This window comes from Lissotriton vulgaris, chromosome 5, assembly GCF_964263255.1.
Source record: "Lissotriton vulgaris chromosome 5, aLisVul1.2, whole genome shotgun sequence".
Classification (NCBI taxonomy): Eukaryota; Metazoa; Chordata; class Amphibia; order Caudata; family Salamandridae; genus Lissotriton; species Lissotriton vulgaris.
Genome location: NC_141693.1, coordinates 1229889080 through 1229901460, shown reverse-complemented (window position 1 = coordinate 1229901460; position 12381 = coordinate 1229889080). Strand labels below are relative to the sequence as shown.

At 46.7% G+C, this 12381-nt stretch overlaps 1 protein-coding gene across 1 annotated transcript in view; it reads left to right on the top strand.

Moving 5' to 3' along the window:
• The window catches only part of LOC147712370 (fish-egg lectin-like), a 134464-nt gene extending 127326 nt beyond the window's left edge, over positions 1-7138 (top strand). The window contains exon 4 of the mRNA XM_086923069.1: positions 5529-7138. Coding sequence (XP_086779195.1) covers positions 5529-5673 — 145 coding nt within the window. The 3' untranslated portion in view covers positions 5674-7138. The remainder of the gene's footprint in view (positions 1-5528) is intronic.
• The last annotated feature ends 5243 nt before the right edge of the window (positions 7139-12381 follow it).

Here is a 12381-nt window from a genome sequence, read left to right as displayed (position 1 = left end):
GATGTTAACTCACCAAAACATTGCTGAAACTTCAGTGAAAAATGCAAAAACCACAGTTGATGGACAGAATGCAGAACAATGTCATACATTCACCCCAGTACAGAGACCTGGGCCTAAATCCATCGTTTTTTTGCACTCCACACCACCCCAGTTCAGACAAGGCCATATGCAAATCAGTCTGACCCTGCGCCTCATGGGAACAGTCCAGCCCGAACTGCCAACTATGCCTTCCCTGGACCGGAAACAAGCTTCCGAGGACCGGTTTCTGGCATTCCAGCCATCTTCAGGCTTGCTTGAATCCAGTGGTGTGGAGTGCATGGGACTCCCGTCTGAGCATACCCATCCCACTCGGGGTGACAAATGCAAAAACCACAGTTGATGGACAGAATGCAGAACAATGTCATACATTCACCCCAGTACAGAGATCTGGGCCTAAATCCATCGTTTATTTGCACTCCACACCACCCCAGTTCAGACATGGTCATATGCAAATCAGTCTGACCCTGTGCCTCATGGGAACAGTCCAGCCTGAACTGCCAAGCCATGCCTTCCCTGGACCGGAAACGATGAACGATGCAGTAATTTTATCTTGCACGCAAAGCAAGTTGCATAGGAGGTTGGATAGCTTTGAGAGCAACTGTAGGCAAAAAGATCTTGGCATTAACATACAAAAGACAAAAGTAATGCCACTGGGGCTATCTCCAGCATTGTTATCCAAAGAAAAGGGTTCTTTAGTGTTAGGGGAGTAATTGCGCTCTGCAGAATAACTGGCTAATGTACCGGCAGAAAATCAAGGGATATGGTGCTGACAGGCAAGGGGTGACCCTCACAACCCCTAAAGTAATGTTTGGAACTCCAAGCATCTACAGTAGAATACAAGGACCTGTGCACACATATAATTACAACATATAATATGCCAATTCACAGAACAGAAAAACAGAAAGTTTGCCACGTCTTCTCTTGTTGATTTAATGCTCATTTCCATAGACACCAGCCGACACGTGTTTCATCAGAGTACATTCCACTCTGACTCTTCAGGGACAGATCTTAATAGATGAGAAGGTAAATCCCAAAATCGGTCATAATTCCAACCCGGTTGGGGTCTGAGTTGATTGGAGAAGCGATTCAAACTACAGTGAAATACAAAGAGATCCGCTGTGCGATAAACAGTGGGCTTGTATATAGCTGATCACAGGGTCTACGTGAAGACTGGTACGTCCTAATATGCGAGGACCGATCATGTGTCAATTGCCATATGGGTCTAATATCTTTCCTGTGGTCCACCCATGACCTCTTGGCTTTATTCCCGCCCCTAATATCCCCTTTTGTCCCTTTGCCTCTGGTATCGCCACCTCCACATACCAGCGAGCCTGTTCCTTTGTTGTGAACACCCCTTCAAGGTGGTGCCTATCTCCCCACTCCTTCCATTCGTTCCAATATGGCACCTGTTTTGGGTCTCTCTCACCATAAGTTTGTTCATGATCTAGTCTTTCTATGCTTCATGCGAGCATGCAGATAAGACTGCCCAGTCACAGATCCTGGCATCCCTGCTGATGTCCAGATGTGGGTAAGTCCCATGCCGTGGAGGGCCTCATACTGAATAAGTACAGGCCATGTTTACCCGGTTATCCTTCTTTACAGACTAGGTGGCCACCTTACGGCTTCTTCATTATATTCATTGACAGGGACTACTGCAGGCTTGTCCTACTGCGTGCTTGAACTGCAACGCACCCTACACGGAATCGCCACCATCCATGGCATTCCCATTCTGTAGGCTGTTTGCCCCTTTTAGCACCACAGGCCCATCTCCCAGGTGGGCAACAAACTCCCCTCTCTAACCGCTCTACCCCCAGCAAACCCCCCCCCCACTCCCCAAGGAGTTCCTAACTACACTGCATGCAGGGGCGTCACCGGCATGCGGCGCCTCTACTTTGAGAAATTTCTGAGGGTTTTCCCCGGCAGTCTGTCAACCCACGTTGGACATAACCCTCGATTGTTGACCCCTACTGGAGTAGACAGTATTCCTAACACACCCAACCCAACCTCTAACTTTTTCTAGTGTCAGCGCCCTGTCCGCCAATCACTGAACAACTAACAACCCCCCGAGGGAGACCCTAACTAGACTGCACGCACGGACACAACCACCGTGCGGCACCTCAACTTCTAGACTTTCCTAATGATTTTTCCTCCGTTGTCTGACAACAAACATTGGACAAGACCCCCTATTGTTGGAGCGGAGAGGGCACATTGCACCTCACACCCTGTGAGTTTGCCACAATTATCTTTGCACCGCTGGGTACCATTACATCGAGGATTTTCTTCCTATCTACTGCCCCTCCTCCATTGATCTGCATATTTTTGACATGTCCCTTGGCAGACGAGGCCTACCAAAATCGGTATGTAGCTCCTCCCATCTGGTACACCCAGCTTTGTCTGTCCCTACTAAAGTAGATGAGGATCCCCTGGTCCTGAAGAAATGCCATAGATCCTACTGGACGATTTATGGCATGAAACATGTCAACCATTTCCACCCCACACAAATCACTTTGAGCTGTAATAGGTATAATTTTTCTCGCCAGCTACGACTTTGACAGTCAAATGTTTTTATATGTGGCAGAGGACTCCAGTGAATAAAATTGGTTTTGAAACCCCCTAGCTATTTTTGCATGCACCTTTTGCTTCCCACTTCTACTCACTACATATATGCCCCACATCACTCTTTAGCTTCATGGCGGCAACCAGAGAAGACCTCCGGCAATGAGCCCCCCTGTGGGGCCTGTTGAGCATTGCAGAACTCGCCCAAAGAAGAGCTGCCCTATGATGAAGCATGATACCCCTTGGGGTGTGGGGGGCCCTTGCTCCTAATTGGCACGATTCCATTTACAGTTCCCCTTCTACACCAGGAACACCTACCTTCCATTTCCCTTCCCACTCCCCTTCCATGCCCTCCTCAGAATCTGCATACTTCTGGTCGTGCAATATTTCTGTATACAATTTTCTGATATACAACCATGAGAGTAACGTATGTTTAAAAGGGATTATTAGACATCTCAGCCCCTTTTTCTAAGTGTTCTGGGGTGATGGGAGCCATCAGTTTGTTGTTTAAATATATTTGGCTTTTAGGTGTTGTTAATTATTGGGATACATTTCGGGAATTCATAGGCATTGCATATGGTGTGCAAGTTATGGTACTGCCCTGCTCTTCCATGCAGGGACACTGTGCCTTTTTGGGACACTGCGCAGGTTGGTTGTCAAGACTGCCAGGTCTCTTGGTGACAGGGTCCTGGCATAAAAAATGACAACATAATGTGTATTGTATTCTAGCATTTTTATAGTGCTACATTTCCTTGACCATGCCACAAAGATCTCAATGAGTGTCAAACTGAGACCGCATGGGCCATGACTGTGACACACAGGACACCAGCCTCCATAATCCAAGGCAATTGGTCACCCTTAATCCTGCCTTTTAAAAGCAGATGCTAGAGCTTCCAACCAAATCAATTCCTTTTTTCTGAAAGGTGCTTTTGATGTCTGATTGATTTTGGTTACCTTGCAAATGGTGACCATTTTACAACATTTCTGGAGCACAGACATCTCTACTAGACCAGAACAACTGCCTGTAATTGTCTCTTCCATAATTTCCTTCCCTAGATACAGGGGCGTCTCCTCCATTGGAGCGGAGGAGCATCGCCCCACTCACGTGACCCCCAAAGCCCTAGAGATAAAAAATAAAATGGTAATTGATTCCCTGTCCTGGGCCAAGTGTCAGGAGGTGGCGGAGCCGGCTGAGTGATCAGGGAGAAGTGGTGGGTAGAGGGCTGCCTTTGCACTTGTTTAAAGTGCGCATGTGTCATTGGCCGGCAGTCTTGAGACGCTCAGTCACACATGCACACTTTAAACTACCCAACCAAGTTGTCTTAGGACAGTTAGGTTTAGAGCTAGTGCAGACATCTAGTGCCCTCGGGAGCGCCGAGAGAGACCACTCATAAATCAAGGCCCTGCTCACATGCTGGTGAACAGCACGTGAGCAGGCCTGGATTGGTCGAGGGAGTTTGCTGGGGTCTCCACTGCAGTCCCAGCAGACGAGATCGGAGTGAGGAGGACGTCAACGTCAGGATCTGGTAAGTGCTTTTCTTTCTTTTGTTTGCCTGCCCGACCCCACCCTCAGTAGATGCTAGCAGCCACTGCCTAGATAATCTCCAGTTGATACCTGTGGTTTACTTTGAGCACCTGTGTTCTACACTGTTTAGTAACCTGTAATTGCTGCCGACATTCGGAGTCACCAGTAAAGATTGGAACATTCTGTGAATTAATTCCACTTCTTCCAAATGAAGTCCAATCGGTGTGATGACTTGGGAATTTCTATCTTCTGCCTACATCACTTTAGCAGCTGGCAGATTATTATGCTGGTTACCATTGCAAATATTTGTGAGATTAATTTGTAGACCTTTTCTTCTTTCTTGATTTTTTAATTTTGAAATTTTGCTGCTCGAGGAAACACTTCAGGGTAGACATGGAATGTTCTCGCAAGACGTCTGAGGCGTCAAGACGTCTGAGACCAGCCATGAGTATAACTCATGGCTGGTCCTCCAGTGTGAAATGGTCCAATGCTTTTCACTCCACCAGTCCTCAAGGATCATGCTGATCATCATCCCTGCATCCACTCAATCTTCACCCTGGGCTGATAATTTGATCACTCTGTATTTTATCATTTATATTATAAAGCTGTGTTTAATAATTTGTTTATTAATCCCTTTATCTCAGAATGATTATACTGTAAAACCAATGTTAGTTTTCCTGAGAAAAATGTCACATAGATTGGTTGCTGGCCCGATGTTCAAGCAGATTATTCCTCTCCATTCAGCCTTACTCCTGTTCTAGGACCTTCTTTCTAATGTCTGGGTACCGTTGCTCTTCGTAGTCTTCTTAGAAATGTGTAGCAATGGGCAACTCTAATCATAGGTTTTCAAAACAACCTTTTAATGTCATCTACAAGGAATCCTCCAACGTAGACAGTATGAGGAGAAGGGGCCACATGAGACGACATGGATAGGTGCTTGGCACACATGGATAGAAAGGGTGAATCATTTTGGGCACAAGGAGAGACAATGAGCCTGATGCACAGAGGTTTACTCCTGGAAGTTCATAAATACGCGTTACATATTCACAGACAATTGCTTGTTTATTTGTGATTCAGAGACAGGCAACTGTCAGTACCTTTGCTCACATGGCCTCTCTGAGGAGAGCAGGTTGCAGAGAGAGGTACCTTGCCCTACCATGGACCCCGGAACGCACCAGCACACACCGTCCACTGCATTTTAAGGGCACTGAGCCCATGCGCCTTCAGATGGTTCTGATCTCACCGTGCAAAGCATGAGAATGTTATTCGATGTGATTCGATGTTATGCGATGCTTTCTTTCCTACAGTAAACCAGCAACTCCACTATGCAACAGCTTTCAATTCTTTAAAATCAGAATCTGTGGCAGCTGAAAATCCCCTATAAAAACCCTCTCATCTTTTTTTTTAGGAATGGGATAAGTGCAAGCACCCCGATTGGAACATCCTGGAGCCAGGTGCAGTACAATTGCTACAAGTTCAGACACCTGTCACACGACCTGGGCCTGCTGTGGCTCATCACCGACGACCAGAAGATCCTCAGATGCAAACTGTAAAGCAGAATAGCGCTCGCCAGCTCAGCCAGGGCAGATCAGTTTCAGCCACAGAATGGATCATGCTCCTTCTTCTGATCATTTCATCAATGTTGTACCCTCTACTATTGTGCAGTCACTTCTTTTCTATGCTTCACCCTCTGTCTCACTGTTTGCTGTTCGTTAGCCTCTCCAAAGCCAATGTTTCACATAGAAGTTAACTTTTTTACCCTCTCCTCTTTCCAGCTATTTCCTTTTGCCATAGACCCAGATTCACCAAAACGGCTGGGGTAATGCATGTGACATCACACACAGCATTTGACCACTGACAACATTACAGGATTCTACCCTTCTTCTACACTTAACGGCGCAATACTCTTGTATTTTCTGCTAAGGTGCTAGGGGAAAGACAAGTAGTGGAAAGTACAGAAAGCATCAAGGGTTCATTTGAGTCTTTTCATTTCTTTATCTGCCGTTGCTTAATAATCTTTTGAGATCAGAGGTTGCAGCAGCAATGGTACCAAAGGGCAAGGGGCATTGGTAGCACACATTACCTGTCTTCCTCTAATAAGTGGACCTTTCCCGCCCTCTGATGTTCTTTTGTTTGGACTGGTCTTTCTCACTCTCCCTGCCTTTTATTGTCTAACACACTCTACCTTTCACCCACTCTTTTCTCTCCCACCTTTTCTCTCACACACACTAGTTTTCTTCAGTTGTCTGTCTCACTCAGGGTCAGTTTTAAAAGCAGACAATAGTGGTTAATCTGCCAGAATCCCTGCCCACCGATCCAACAGTCTGACCACCCTGAGCAATGTTCCAGATGTGACATAAGATCTGCTGGCAGAGGCTTCTCTGGCTCCACCAAAGTATTTAGTCAACTCAGCAGCTAATATAGGGTGAGTCCCATAAATCTGGTGGAGAAAACCTGCCAGTAAAAGTAATTAGGATGTCCATAACCCACTAGCACCCACACCTAAACTTGTTAGGTAGACCAGACCTGAGTGATGACCCATATATTGAGGATCAATTAAAGTGCCCGAACTTGGTGGAGGGCATTCTGCCAGCAGCGACAAGCAGTGGTTGATTCTCTGCCACAGATTGTCTCCATACAGTAGCTTCTCCCATGGTTGATTCTCTGCCAACGATTCTCTCCATAAAGTGGCTTCCCCCATAGCAGATGCATCCACTTTGATGGAAAAACGCTGGTTGCCCAGACTGAAAACTCAAAATGTAGTAGATTTTCCAGTAATCGATTGGCAAGGGAGGGGAAATCGTTTGCAATCGGCAAAAGAAGATCTGCCCGATAAACTTTAAATCAGTCCATCTTTCACCCAAATCACTTGTTAAGATGTCTTTTTCGTCCTCTCACGCAATGGAAAATGTTCTGCCTTTCTCTATTTTCCCTCACTCCCCTACACCTGTGTTCAACATTCGATTTGCATGAAAAGTTTCAGTTAATCTAGTCAATTAAAACCTTCATTTAAACATCTGTGTAATTTTTTTGTCTTTTTAAACACATATAGCTCACTGGGCCCTCTCATCAGTGAAGCAACACATTTGAACCAAAGAGTTACCAAATGTTTCACTGTTATAGATGTAAATTCCAGCATTTGAGACCCCCCCCCCCCCCCACTCACTCTGAGAGCCAATTTCAGAACTGTTCTTAACTACAAAAAAGAAGTTACTTACCTTCAGTAATGCTCTTTCTGGTAAAGACGATTTGATCGCAGGTACCGCATCATTAGAATATTCCCCAGACATCAACTAGATCTAGAAACATTTTCAGCAGTACCTCTGTGTGTTGATAGGTGGCACGCTGTGGCGCTGCACAGATCCCGTTCTGCACCAGAAATGACATGCTGAGCTGATAAAAGTGCCATTCCTGCAGGTTGACATCAGCTGCTTTCAAGGCCGTCCATGACCCACACCTGGGGCCCAGCCGACAATTGACTTTGTATCTTTGAATCTGTAGCTAGATTGAGTATGTATCAGAAAGAGCGTTACTGAAGGTAAGTAGTGTTGTTCTGATCGAGACTTCTAACCCCAGATTCCTCACCTTTTGACAAGATACCAAAGCAGTGCCAATTTGGAGTTGGGTCTGGGAATGGACTCAAACCAAAACGTCCTGTAGGACTTAGCTGGCAAAACGCATCAGTAGAGCTTTGTGTGCCATACCCACTTAGCTGCCTGGCAGCTGTCCAAGACAGGATCACTGAGTGCCAAGGCAGTAGTAGCAGCTTTGGCCCTGGTGGAATGAGCACATTGCCCTTTTGAAGGATTCTTTTCAGCCAACTCCTACAAATCCTAATGTAGTGCATAATCCAGCAGGAGATGGTTCATTTCTGCATGGCCTTGCCTTTTTTGCCCCACTGAACCCCACAAAGAGCTGATAATCCACCTGGTTTAATTGATGTAAAAGCTCAACACTCTTTTGGGGTCCAATCAATGGAGTCTATCCTCCCCTTTAGATGGGTGAGGTGGAGCAACATACGCCAGCAAGGTGATGTTTTGACTGATGTGGAAGGGTGTCACAACTTTCAGCAAGAAGGATGCATCCGCATAACTTGTTTGTCCAGGAAGAAAGTTCGGTACAGCATGTTAACCTGGAGAGCTTGAAGCTCACTCTTTCGCCACCCTGATGTAATGGTGACGAGGAACACTGTCTTGAGTGCAAGAAGCTGCAGTGGACAGTTGTGAAGTTGCTCAAAGCTAGTGCACATAAAATATGTGAGAACCAAGTTAAGGTCCCACTTTGGAATTACAAAATATTAGAAACAGATGTTGTAGGTCTTTTAAAAAAATACATCACAACAGGTGATTTAAATAATGAGGGGTGGTCCAGCAATTGTAAAAAGCTGAAAAAGTACCCTTTAATTGTGCCTAGAGCAAAGCCTTACTGGGCAAGGGACCATAAACATGTCAGATAACCTCACCTGGAGGGGGTCAGTCTGGTGTGTGCTGCACCAAACCACAAATTTGTCGCAACAATAGGCATACACTGTCTTTGTCTAGGGATAACTGGCTTCCAAGATGACATAACACACCTCCGAAGAAAGGTTAAAAGGTCAACCTCCAAGCATGACAATGGAGATTGCCAAGGCCTGGGTGCAACGACAGCAGATCCTCTCAGAGGGGCATCCTAATCAGACGACAAATGCTTGTACACACTTGTTCTGGATAGCATACTGTTTGTGCCCAATCAAAAGGCACTAAGATGACTTGGGCCCGGTCGTTCCTGATCTTCTTCATAACTCGGGTCAGAAGACGTATTGGCGGGAAGGCATCAAAGAGTCCTCAGGTCTACCGTAGACGGAACGTGTCTCCTAGTGAGAGATGCCTTGGATAATTCAACATGTAGGAATACTGACATTGTGCATTCTCTGTGTAGGCAAAGAGATTGAGCCAAGGTTCTCCCCATAGGAGGATAAGATTGTGCTGCCACCTCCCGGTGCAACTGCCATTTGGGATCCACTAGATATCAATGACTGAGTACCTCTGGTATGGCACTTAAAAATCCTGCCAGGAGGTTCACCATTAGGAAAATTCCTTGGTGGTACAGCCATTTGAAGAGGTGAAGAGCTTCCTCCTTCCTCTTTGTTGTAGTACCACATGGTGATGGTGTTGTCCGTTAGTACCTGGACCAGCCTTCACTTGAAGGATGAAAGGAAGGCTTTCAACACCAACTGGATGGGCTTCAGGTCCATAAAGTTGATATGGCGCTGGAACTCTGGCCACCCCAACCCTGATTTGATACATCGGTCACCACTGCCAGAGGGGAAGGGTCAGGGGTTTGTTGCTGTCTTAGTCATGGTTCAGTAACCACCACTGCAAGTCTTCTGCAGACTTCTCTGAAATCTGAATGTGGTTGGATATGTCCCCTTGATTATGGGCCCACTGAGACTTCAGATCCCACTGCAGAGCCCCATGTCCCACCTGGCACGCTCAGCCAGCAGAATGCAGGAGACCATAAACCCCCTCACTGAAATCCAGGACTGAAGATGAAAGATCAAGATCATAGCCTGAATGTCCTGGACTATTTACCAAGGGAAAAGCATGAAACTGAATGTTGTACAGAATGGTTCAAATGAAGGGACACATCTTGGAAGGGCTGAGGTGTGATGTTGGCACGTTGATAATAAACCCCAAAGATGACAGGAAGTTTGCCATTGTTTGGAGGTGGTTCTGAGTGCCCCAGCGGTGTGCGCTCTAGGGCCTTCCCCCTCGCAGCATGCATCCCTATTTATTTTATTTATTTATTTATTTATTTATTTTTTGCATTTGTAATGCGCACAGATACCCACAAATGGTTTCCCGGCGCCAGGGCTAAGAGGTCAGACATAGAGGGCAGTAACTGTCAAGGACCACAATTATTTATTAAAAAGCCAAGTTTTAACGTTTTTCTTAAAACTGGCAAAGTTATCCTCCTTCCGTAAGGCTAAGGGGAGGGAGTTCCAGAGAACTGGTCCCAGATGGGAGAAAGATTTCCCCCCCACTCGGGCCAGTTTGAACCTGGGAACCACGAAATTTGCTCCATTTAAAGAACGGAGATTGCGTGCGGGAACATGGGGCCTAACCAATTTTTGCAGGTATTTTGGTGCAGTCCCTGCCCTGATCTTAAACATGTATGTCAAGGCTTTGAACCGAACTCGGTTCTCTACCCTCAACCAATGCAGGTCCCTCAGATGCTTCGAGATCCTTGCTGTTCTAGGAATCTTGCACAGCAACCTGGCTGCGGAGTTCTGGACCAGCTGCAGTCTCCTGGTCACGGCTAGATTGGAACCCAGGTATAAGATGTTACCGTAGTCAAGCCTAGATGTAATTAATGCATTGACTACGGTCTTCTGGGTATCCACAGGCAGCATCCAGATAATCTTCCGCAGCCATTTAAGGATCGTGAAGCAAATACCAGCCACTTTGTTAGCCTGCTGTTTCATTGAGAGTGAATCATCAATGCACACCCCCAAATTTCTAGCCTGGGTAGCCGGGGTGGGGAAGGCACCCAAAGATGGCGGCCAATGGATGTCCTGCCACAGATCTCTATTTTTCCCCAGGAGAAGAATCTCCGTCTTCTCCCCGTTGAGCTTCAGCTGGTTCGTAGACATCCAGCTGAAGATTTCCTGAAGACCTAGTTTCAGCACAGAGTGGGATGAAGACTCTGAGTTGGTAAGGGAAAAAATAATCTGCGAATCATCCGCATAGGTCATAAGTTCTAGACCTACCCACTCTGCCAAATCGGCGAGGGGGCGGAGATACAGGTTAAAAAATAGCGGGCTCAAAATTGAGCCCTGAGGCACGCCGTGGGGTGACAGAAAAATGTCCGACTGGGCATGTGACTACGAGATCTGAAACGTCCTGTTGCTCAAGTAAGATCTAATCCAGTCCAGCGCTGTCCCTCCGACACCATCCTCACTCAGCCTGGCAAGCAGTCTGTTGTGTGAGATGGTGTCGAAGGCTGCGCTTAGATCAAGCAGAACAAGAGCAACCGTTTGCCCGTCGTCCAAAAGTCCCCTGATCTTCTCCGTGACTCCCAGGAGGGCAGATTCGGTAGAGTGGCCTGCCCTAAAACCCGACTGGGAGAAATGGAGTAGATTGTTATTCTCCGTGTATGTTGAAAGTACACCATGGATGTGCTTCTCCAAGATTTTTGAGAATGCAGGCAGCAGGGAAATCGGGCGATAGTTGGCCAGCACCTCTGGATCAGCTGACGGCTTTTTCAACAGAGGGCTGACCATGGCGTGCTTCCAGGACGCTGGGACGGTGCTCTCTCTCGTGGCTCTCTGTCTGACACTGACATATAGGGGGTGTACCATGTCATAAACAACATCTAGTTCCCTAAGGTGCTTCTGGTTACGTTGTCCCAAACATTATAGTTCAACATAGAGCTATATATGTTGGAGGAGCCAGCCCTGTCTTGCCAAGATGTGCTTTGTTGGTCTAATCTCTCACATACAAAATAAATCAAAAATTGAAAGAAACAATATTTACACAATTACAAAGAAAACGTTTACAATTGATATATACAGATATCAGATGGCTAACCGTAACATACTTCTAGTACAAGGTATTTCCTATCCGAGACTAACATATAAATCTCATACAATATTTACTTTCTGCGTACTTATTTGGGCCAATGGCAACGTCAATAACTGGTGTCAGATCCTTACTAAATCACGCCCTCCTGAAGGAGTGCGCATGCGCAGAGGGCTTTTTACAAGGAGGGTACTTCTCCCCCGTTACCCCCATACGCCCGATTAACGACGCCCTTCTGTCGAAGTGCGCATGCACAGAGGGCCCGCTTACTGCGAGGGTACTTCCGCCCCGGGTTACCCCAGTACGCCCTACTAACTCCATTAAAAGGGGGCCCTTGCATCTCTGCACCGTTTATTGGCGTCATTGTGCACATGCGGGGTGGCCAACCAGCCTAGAGAAAGCGTGACTCTCCCCTCCCCTGCTCCCGTGTCCCCAACAGGCTGTACCTGCCCCTGGAGTTCTAGGAGAGACTACTTGTCCCTTCCTTTGGACGACCCCATTCGAGAATGGCGCCGCCCCCTAAGGACCTTAAAATAACTGCTCACCAATCATGACTTTACCGCCACAGGCTAGCGTAGTTGACCGACTATCTGCCCCCCCTACCCTCCTACACTTTAAAGTCATGCCCTAACCTCAAATTCATAAACCTAGTCGTTATATTTTTTAGTCCGACTACCGGAACCTACCAACTCCCTACAAGAT